The sequence below is a fragment of the Lolium rigidum genome, chromosome 7 (assembly GCF_022539505.1).
Source record: "Lolium rigidum isolate FL_2022 chromosome 7, APGP_CSIRO_Lrig_0.1, whole genome shotgun sequence".
NCBI classification, from domain to species: domain Eukaryota; kingdom Viridiplantae; phylum Streptophyta; class Magnoliopsida; order Poales; family Poaceae; genus Lolium; species Lolium rigidum.
In genome coordinates this window covers 352117880-352128118 of record NC_061514.1, presented here as the reverse complement: position 1 = coordinate 352128118, position 10239 = coordinate 352117880, and the positions used below count along the sequence as shown (strand labels likewise).

Below are 10239 nucleotides of genomic sequence, written 5' to 3'. Positions count from 1 at the left end.
TCGCTGCCGTCCTTCACCTCCTCGCTATGGTACGCGAGCGCCTCGACGTAGTCGTCGTCGTCGTCGTCGTACACGGCGTAGTCCATTGATGCCGAAGGCTGCGGCGCAGACGCGGAAGCGCTGACCGCCTGAATCGATGCCCTCGTTGCAGACTCGCTGCCAGGCGGGCCCGGTGGGGAAGCGAGCGGACACTTTGCGCGTCCGCTGAGCGTCCGTGGAGACGCAAACCTGGCGCATATTTGGGCCAGGTTTGCGTCTCCGCGGACGGCCCGATCACTTTGCGTCGTCCCGCTGGAACAGGCCCCAGACGCATTTCCGGTCACGGCGGACACAAACGGTCGCTCAGCGTCCGTTTGCGTCGCGCCGCTGGAGATGCCCTAACCCTCACCAGGTAGCACCGTCAGAGAAGCGGGACAACCTTCGTTCCCTAGGAATCTACCGACCAGGACGTCTAACCTAAAAAGCCAGTAATGCGTATCTATCCCGTGGAATTCCAGCCCTTCTAAAGACTAGAACCCAAATCATTCCAGCCAGCCAGATCTCCACGACAGACCACGCATAGCTGGACGTCAAACAAACAAGCTTCGCCAATTAGTGTCGGTGACGGCGACGGTAGCCAGCTGCACCTGGACGCGCCGCTCGCCGGAGCACACGTCGCTTTCGGTTGGTTAGTGGCGCCAACGAAAATCGTCGTTGCGCGTACAAATGTGTAGTGCCGATCTAGCTAGGCTCTATCGGCGCCCCTTGTTTACTCCATGATTGGTACGCGAGGGAGACTTGGAACCTACTCAAGCTTTTCGGCATTACTAGTGCCAACCCATCATCACCTAATAATGGATTATTGTTAAGAAATATGCTTATTTATACCAAGATATATGCTTAAGTAGGCATCCTATTATAGACATAACTAAAGTCACCATTATTAGTTGAAAAAATAGTTTGTTTTTTTAAGCACCATGTAGTTGCTGAGGATTGCACGGCCGACATTTGGTTATAGACGGAATTTTGGTAAGTTAAGCGTTATCTTTATTTGCTATTTCTTTCTTGTCGGGACTTGGGAGGTTCCATTGGTTTCTTTAGCTTGTAATTTTGCAAATAAGATCAACCAAAATTTATGCAAAATGTTCAATTTTTGAAGGATCAACAGAAAAATGGCAATTGTCCGAGCTGTAGCCATGGATTTTTTTGCTACATCAACAAGGGTGGTTGAAGGTTTTAGGCCATTATGAAGAGAGCGAAAATAATCAAATGGTCTTGGGCACATCTAAACCCGTGGAGGAATCTTGCCTCGAAATTGTATTTTTAAGTTTCGGGAAAATTGAGATAAATCACGCACATATATGTCGACTTGATACTTACTCGCGTAAATTTTCAAAAACCATACAACCATATGAGTATACTTTCATATCAAATGTCAAACTCGGTATGCACATATAAACCTGCATACATCTCCTACATGCAATAATACATGTAGGAGAAATGTTATGTGAATCTAGATAGCAGCTATGATGTTGCATGTAATGTTTTCCCCAAATTTTGGTGCTGACCAGAATGGAGCTTATGATTTTGTATCCATTTTTTAGCTGCTTATAAAGAGAGGCTGTCAACACTTTTATCTAAAAAGAAACCCAATGATGTCTTAATTTCCACATTTGGACACATGACCGCGTCCAACTTCTTACTTATAGGAGGATTGTTCAAGCAACGGCTAGATGAGTAAAATATGCAAGCATCATGTTTTTATTTGGTAGTAAAATATGGAAACATCATTTTCTGTAGAAGTTTAACTTGTGTCGCTCATGTTTGTGTCGCTCATGTTTAGGGTTTACTAGTGGACTTCCCAAATTAGGTTAACCATTTGGCTGCATCTGTGTTAAAAACTCTAAGAGTGGCACACGTCCTAGAAAGGTAACCGTTCCCGTTTCTACTGCGATGTTACTCGATCCACATCAGAGGCAAGCGCCAAACACATCGAACCAAAACAGATCTAGCCAGCACAGCACAGGTCACAGCCAGGCCACACTCCCAACAGTAGACACAGGTTCAGCAGTCACCATCATAAAGGAGACAGATCTACGATTAAGCAAGTGTGGATGGAATAATACAATGATAAATAAAAAGGTATGAATGAAATCTCAATCTGGCAGTACAGGAGGGAGAAAGAATCCGAGGCGAACGTGAGTGGAACTACACAGGAAAGCCGGCCGGCACCGCCCAGGCTGTTAGGAAAATGGACCGAGAAATACAGCGCAAAATGTGGTGGCACACAACTCGTCAGTGCGGTGCAACGGCCGTATGATTGCGTCTCTGTCGTGGTGGCTCTCGACTGCGCCGGAACGGCTCGCCGGCGGCGGGCGTCTAGGCCAGAAGGGCGGCGAGGCCCAGCGCCAATGCGCACGCCGAGATGATGCTCCCTGCCATTGTCTGGATGGCGCCCTGCAGTCAACAAGAACAGAACAGAGATAGTTTAATCAGCAATCTGTTCAAGTGATAATGCAATGTGTAGTTAGTAGCAGTGAGTTCTCATCAGCAAACTGAAAATGTGTTGTTTTTGGCTGGCACAATGTGCTGTGGCTTGCAGGCACATGTGTGTGTTGCACACTCTCAGCACATAAAGTGATAATAATAATGTTTTATAGAACTAGGTCGTGTGGAAGAGAGGCTTGGAGAAAGCACAATTGTTACTGGCGCAGAGCAGGTTTGCAATATATAATTTACTAAGTAGCAGTAATTAATGAACTGGTAGGAGCTTGAATTTGTAAATTTTTCATATTTTTTTCTTGCATTAAGTGTTGTGTCCTTTGCAAAAGCCAGGATGCACATGCGTGTGCCTGGCGAACATGTCGGGACGGTGGAAATGCATCTAGTCGATTCTCAGTTCATCACTCATCACACCCACTTGCTGGTCACATGGTTAGTGGAGCACCAATAAAGCTCTAATTAACTAGTTCATTTAAGTAGCTGCTACGATCGCTAATCACTGTAAATAAGAACGGAAGTGCTGATGATTGTTTTACTACTACTCGCGGCGGCAGTACGCTAGCAGTTGCGGCGTCGGTTGTGGGACACGGCGGAGCAGTTGGTAGCAAGTTTCAGCGCGCATTGTCGGTTCAGAGTTGAGATGACGGCATGGCCATGGGGTGCAGTGGAAGAAAGGACTGAGACGTACCGCGGTGTCGTCGGCGACGGAACCGTCCCCAGCGGGGCCGGGCGCATCAGCGTCGTCGGCGGCGGCGGGGGCCTTGGCCTTCTTGGACTTGACGGGGGCCTCGGCGACGGGTGCGGGTGCTGGGGCCTTGCTCTTCTTCTTCTTGGAGGACTTCTTCTTCTTCTTGGCGGGCGCGGGGGCGGGCGCGTCGGGCTTGGTGGGGAGGGTGGCGGGCGAGAGCGCGACGGGAGGGGAGGCGACGGGCGCCTCGACGGGCGGGAGGAGGGCCTTGGGGGCAGGGGCCGGGGGCGAGGCGGCGGCCTTCTTGGGGGGCGCGGCGGCGGGGGCCTTGACGGGGGCCGGGGTGGCGGTGGTGGGCGGGGCGGCGGCGGGGGCGGGGGTGGCGGGCGTGGTGGGTGGGGCTGCGGACGGGGCGGTGGCGGCGGCGGGGGTGGTGGTGGGTGCGGCGGCGGGTGCGGGGGTGGTTTTCTTGGCGGGAGCGGCGGGGGTGGGGGTGGTGGTGGGCGCGGCGGCCGGGGCGGTGGACTTCTGGGCGACGGCGGAGTGCGCCGCGAGGAGGCAGAGCAGCGCGAGGCAGAGTGCGCCGGCGCGCGCCATTGCTGCTGGTGTGTGTGCGGTCGTGCGGGTGGCGTATGCTCCGCTGCGCTCTGCTCTGGCTCTGTGGTGATGGGAGCGGCAGAGGCGGCGAGGGCGGTGATAAATAGCGAGGGAGAAGGAAGCGGCGGGCGGGGAGGAGGTGGCCACAACTGGCAGTGGGCCCAGGGAGGCCATGTGGGGGGTTGGTGACGCCGGTTGTTCGGACGCGTACGCCTTCACGTGGCTCGGCTCGCGGCGATTTACACAAAAATAACCCAAAAGTGGAAGAAAAGCACAGACTGACCCTCCGGCGAAACTATTTCACCAATCTAACCCTTTTGTGTGGCGCCCCTCCCACGGGCGCCACACATGCCCATGTGGCTCCCCTCCTGCCGGCGCCACACACCCAGCCGACGTGGCCCCCTCGCCGCCGAGCTGGTGCGCCCGTCCGACGTGGCAAGCATGTGTGGCGCCCCTCCCAACGGCGCCACACATGCACTGGAATCTCTAAACATCGCGTGGGACAAATCCTCCGGGACTTAGCCGTTTTGCGAGCTCGATGTGTGGCGCCGATGACACGGGCGCCACACTAGCATGTGTGCGCGCGATGCCACGGGCGCCACACATAGAGCCTCGCAAAACGGCTAAGTCCCGCAGGATTTGTCCCACGTATGTTTTGGACCCAATGGTTCAAACAAGTTGGCATGTGTGGCGCCGATGCCACGGGCGCCACACTAGCACTTGTGGCGCCGATGTGAAGGGCGCCACACATGGACTTGTGTTGAAAACATGAAAAATCCTACCAAACTCCAACAGTTACGAGTACAACATTGGACACAACAAGTAGAAATTTCATGACAGACACATATAACACTTCATACGTCACATCCTCCAACATTGTAGCACGTAGATTCGAACAACAAGTAGCATTACAGACCATGGTTCGAAATGACATAGGGTTCACAAATCGATACTTATGAATATAGAGTTCACAACAACACGTAGCACATCAGAAGCTGTGTTCATACAAAGTGGCTCGCCCTGAATAGGTAGTCCAAGGATCATGGAAACATCCTGGAGAGTAGGGGCCATCTCGCCGGCCCTCAAGTGGAAGGTGTGAGTCTCCGGCCTCCACCGGTCGACAAGGGCGGTGAGTGCCGAGGGGTTCATGTGTGGCCCCCACGCGCTTACAAGGGATATGAACGGCATAAGACCTGAGAGGCCGGATGAACTCCGTGTACCTCTCGTCATAAGGTATATCCGGTGTGCCATGGTAACGAATCTTCAAAGGGCGAAGATCCGTTCCCCTCTCCGTCATATGAACAGCCCGGTGGTCCCCGTCGTACTCTTCATCCGGAAGCCACACCATCCTACATGTATGAGCAACACATACAACATATTATGAGCCATTCATACCAAATATGAGCAACACATACATGAGAATATATCCAAATAAGCCATCACACATACATTCCTAACAAATATGAGTTATTCCATCAAAAATACATGAGAATATATCTAACTTTCGAATCACATATACATCACACATACATGAGAGTTCATATCCAAATACATCACACATATGAATTTCGTAAGACATACCATTCCTAGGCCCATAATAGACATATGTAAGACAATAGAATGCATTTGCTAAAATTTCAACACATACATGTAAAATTTCATTCAACACATCTAGGGTTCCTACATATCTAGGGTTCCTACATATCTAGGGTTCCTACACATACACATTCAACACATACATAGCCATTTCAAATCTAGTTTCCATGTCTAGGGTTCATGTGCAAATCTAGCAAGATCTATGAAATTAGTGGATGAATGTGAGGGAATCGAAGGGGAATACCTTGAGGAATGGAGGAGGAAGGACTTGGCCGGCCGGATCTGACGATTCCTTGGTCGATTTGGCGGGGCCGAGCGGAGGCGGGCGGCGGCGGCGGTTGGGGAGAAGCGAGAGAAGAGGAAGAAGAAAGAGAGGGTCGGGCCGGGCGCGGGCGCGGCGCCACACTTAAGTGGATGTGTGGCGCCCGTGGCATCGGCGCCACACATGCTAGTGTGGCGCCCGTGGCATCGGCGCCACACATCGAGCCTCGCAAAATGGCTAAGTCCCGTACGTTCGGAGCCCCCGGATGTTTTCGACCGAAAACATGATATAAGTTGGCATGTGTGGCGCCGTTGGGAGGGCGCCACACATGCCGCCACGTCGGACGGGCGCACCAGCCCGCCGGCGAGGGGCCACGTCGACCGGGTGTGTGGCGCCGGAAGGAGGGAGCCACATGGGCATGTGTGGCGCCCGTGGGAGGGGCGCCACACAAAAGGGTTAGATTGGTGAAATAGTTTCGCCGGAGGGTTAGTCTGTGCTTTTCTTCCACTTTTGGGTTATTTTTGTGTAAATCGCCTCGGCTCGCGCTGCGTTGTTTCGGTGCAGGACAGCACTGTCGGGAGAGACGAGAGAAAGAGCCGTTGGGGCGGGCGCGAGGGCCGGCCCAGAATCCGGAGAGGGAAGCGGCGAATAGGGGCCCGCCTTGGATGCTGTGCTCCGGGCCGTTAGCCGTTGGACTTCGGTAAGAAGAAAGTTTTTACTGTTTTACTGGATGGACTGGATTTAGATTCAATTGCTAGGCTCACAGTGGAAAATGATGGTGGCCCAAGGCTATGTCGCGGGCTGGGCCTAGATGGCAAACACACCAGACCTGGCCCAACTTTATAACCTGGCATAGTTACCAGGCCCAGCTTTCTTCAGGTCTCACGTTTCGGCCTCATTGTGACTCTGGTTCCTTCTCATGTCTCACAGGCTAGACCGGGGGCCAATCCTATACACCGACCTACACACAACGCACACCTGTGTCGAGCATTTGGGCCTGACTCATTTTCATTTTTTTTGCATTTTCTGATTCTGTTTTTTATTTTTTATGTTTCTTTTTTTTTCACTTTGAACTATTGAAAAATGTTCAAAGTTAAAATTGTTCATATTCAAAAAATGTTCATAACTGGAAATGTTCAAATTTGAAATATGTTCAATCTAAAAAATTGTTCAAATCTTGAAAAACTCAAAATTTTGAAAAAAATGTTCAATCTAAAAACTTGTTCTACAAAAATTATTTTTGAAAAAAATATATATTAAAAAACTTTCGAAATTTAAAAAAAGGATTTTAAATCATTTTGTCTTTTAAAAACAAAAATATGTAAACACATAAGAAAAAATAAATAGAATAAGAAAAAAAAAACTTACCTGATGGCCAAGGCCAACTACACATCCGCCGGGTCGGGGTTGTGCGGCACCCAGTCCGCACCGACTAGGTCGGTGTATAGGATGTCCCCTGACCAGAAGTTGACATACACCACCCTAGTCGGCGCGGACCAGCGGCCACAACCCCAGGGTGGGTGTTGAGGGGGGAGGGCTAGTCCGTTTTCATCTTCCTTTTCTGTTTTTCTTCTTTTCTGTAGCTTCTTTTTTCTTTTCTTTTTTGGATTTTCTAAAAATTCAAAATTTTAATCTGTTTTTTTTTCGGAAAATTAAACTTTTCAAAATATTTTTTTAGAAAAATTTATACATTTTAAAAGGGAAAACAAAAACGAAAAAATGCTAAATGGGTTGGGCCCCATATCCGACTAGTGTGTGAAGTGCCTGGTAGGCACCGACCTGATCGGTATATAGGACTGCTCTATGCCTCGGTCTCCTTTCCCAGCAAACCTCGTCCCTTGCATGTCTATACAAATGCATTACTTCTATTCATAGCCTTTTCTTTTAGTCCCGATGGGTTTTTCGTTGCCGTTTTGTGGTTTCAATAGTTCGGAAAGGAGCTCGGAGCATTATAGGAACCGCAAAATCTTTCATCCCTGAACAAAGGCTTGTATGCCATTTTAAGCATACATATAGTAGAGCTCCCCACCATGGCTCTCATTCGCAGTGGCCCTATAGAAAGTACATTGTTAGAGTGAATCTGATTTTTTTTTAATGTCGTGTCTATGAGTTTCAATGTCGGCGTGTTCGAAAAAGTAATAAATACATTATTTTAAAATGTTTCTATATGCGATAAATAGTTATTAGTGTATTTAAAAATATATGTTCATGCTACAAATATGGGGCACCAATTCTCCGACTTTGCCTCCCCAACTTTTTTCCTCACTTGGAGTCACATGCTCACATGGCCCACTAGATCCAGGACTAGTTTGCAAATGACGTAGACTCTGGCTCGGGTAAGTTAGAGAACATTGTTCAATAAACATGAAACATTCCTATGTTTCTAAATAGAAGTTCATGTTTGATAATATTTTTTTTCATAAATTTCACATAAACTATATCTTACATAAAAATTCATGTATCATAAATTTTATATTGTTACATATTAATAACATGGTTATACACATAAAAATAAATATATCTACGTATTTCCTAAATATACATCAAAATATATAATGATAGTAAAAATGGTATATGACTGGGAAATATAAAATAAAATAAGATAAAAATAAAACGAAAAAATATAAATAAACAACAAAAATATAAAAAGGAATCAAAGAAAATAAAAACAAAAAATGTCTTAATAAGGTAGGCCCATACCATAGGGCACGGTACATGGAGATGTTAACACCAATTCAAAAGAGGTGATTTTTGTAGTTTTTTTTGTTTGTTTCTTATATGTTAGGTTTTATGTGTTGCAACAACATTTGTACATAGAGGATGGCGTCTCATGGAATAAGTGTTCCACGCATCTATCCATGTCCCAATGATTGACTTTGTATTTTAGTAAAGGTTTTCGACCCATCAAATTGGTGTAATGTACTTCATGCTAAATTTGTTGTTATGGCGATGGTGATGGTGTCCACTATGTTTGTTCGTGGTCGCTCCCTTTCATTTATCAAGATCCCAATCTGTTTCCAACATAACAAAGACAAATTGGAGTTATGTCACTATCCACAAAACTACAATCAATCTTATGGGATCGGCTATTGAGGTAGGGGCTAATGCGTTTAATCAAATCCTTTTGAGCTTTCCCCAACTTGTGTATGTTTATTATTTTATAGTTTATTCACCGGTGCCATTGAGGAATGTGGAGATCTAAGAAGTAAGTTAGACATGATGGCTTCAAAGGATCTTGATATAACTCCTAGTTTTATTTGTTTCAAGGTATCCATCTTGGATACTTTGTTTATACCTTCAACAAAGTTACTTGGTTTGCTTGAAAACCCATGAATCATTTCTTGAAGTAAAACATCTAGAGAAGCAAATCTCGGCCATAGCAAGTACTTACTCTGGTCTTTTTAATTGACTTAAATTTAGTACAAAGTTATACTAAATCCGAGTCAATTAAAAGAGCCGGGGAGAGTATGTAAACAATATGATGCTAGCATTATTCCAACACCCAAACAATTCATATACGTCGGTAACAATTAAGAAACGTGTGAATACAACTGGCCTAAAAGAAATAGCAAACATAGGAAGCAGACCAATGACATGACATCAAAGTAAAATTAATACTAGGAAAAGCATGTCATGGTATGGGGACAAGTAATATGATGAGATAGTTGGTACGGAACACGAACATTTGCTGAGTTGCAGTTGGATGTGAGACTACTACACAAAGCAAGTTAAAGCTAGCTGCACTACCATCCTGAATGAGTCTGAAGGATATTGTACATCTCCCAGTCTTGAACTAACGAACTTCTGCCAAAAAACGTGCCGTGGGTTGTATGAGCCTGACATCCAAAGCTGACATACATACAGATACAGTGCTCGCATTTCTAGGAAAGAATCGAAGCAGATTTGAACCTGCGCTGAAATTTTAGCACCCGCGGGCATGCTAGCTACTAACTGAACAAGCTTTTTATCAGAAAAGGCTAAAGCAGAACACCAAAACTTGTGTGCGTTGTACCAAAGCGGCTTTGGATCAAAGATAGATATGCGCGCGCGCGTCCTGAAATCCGGCTTTTGTTCTAATCAAATCAAAGGCGTCACAGCATAAAAGAGCAGAAAAAAGAGGAACGGGGGATCGATCGAGTGAAGCTTCTGCTGCTTTTTATGTCTGAAAGACTGATTGCCCTGAATAGAACAGACACTCGCCAACCTGTGAAGCAACGTCTCTGGATAGTAGATCTACGAGGTTGAAGGTGCTCATCTGACACTGATTATCACATCTGACATTGATTATTGAGTGAGTGAGACTGTGAGAGCTTCCTATTTTGTGAAAAAACTATGAAGCCACTTGAGATAAGAAAGAACATGGAAGGAAAAGAAGTTGCAAGATGGCCGCTGCATAAGATTGGTCTAGCGCTTCTAGGCGGTGTTAATAAATCTTGGTAGCTGCAGAAACAAAGGAACAGCTAATGTGTCCAGGCGCAGTAGGGCCGAATGATTTGGAGCATAGCGCCTTTTGTGGCTTATCAGAAGAGGTTGACAGGAAAACATTTAGATCCCATCCATCGATCCATCGATCGATCGGACCCAGGGGCGCCTCACCTCGGTATAAGCGATGCAA

General features: G+C 47.0%; 1 protein-coding gene across 1 annotated transcript; it reads right to left on the bottom strand.

The window, feature by feature from the left end:
* Window positions 1-2358: 2358 nt before the first annotated feature.
* LOC124673621 (skin secretory protein xP2-like) lies at window positions 2359-3799 on the bottom strand. Its single transcript, XM_047209668.1, has 2 exons — window positions 3170-3799; window positions 2359-2436 (listed from the first exon to the last, which is right to left on the bottom strand). Exons 1-2 carry the CDS (start codon window positions 3764-3766, stop codon window positions 2359-2361), a joined length of 675 nt encoding a protein of 224 aa, XP_047065624.1. The 5' UTR covers window positions 3767-3799.
* Between the last annotated feature and the right edge of the window lie 6440 nt (window positions 3800-10239).

Bases quoted from the DNA above. Each gene is read 5' to 3' on its own strand.
- LOC124673621 (XM_047209668.1), bottom strand. From the start codon at position 3,766: ATGGCGCGCGCCGGCGCACTCTGCCTCGCGCTGCTCTGCCTCCTCGCG. The intron at 2,437-3,169 runs GTACGTCTCAGT...TGTTGACTGCAG, and splicing joins CCGTCGCCGACGACACCGCG to GGCGCCATCCAGACAATGGC.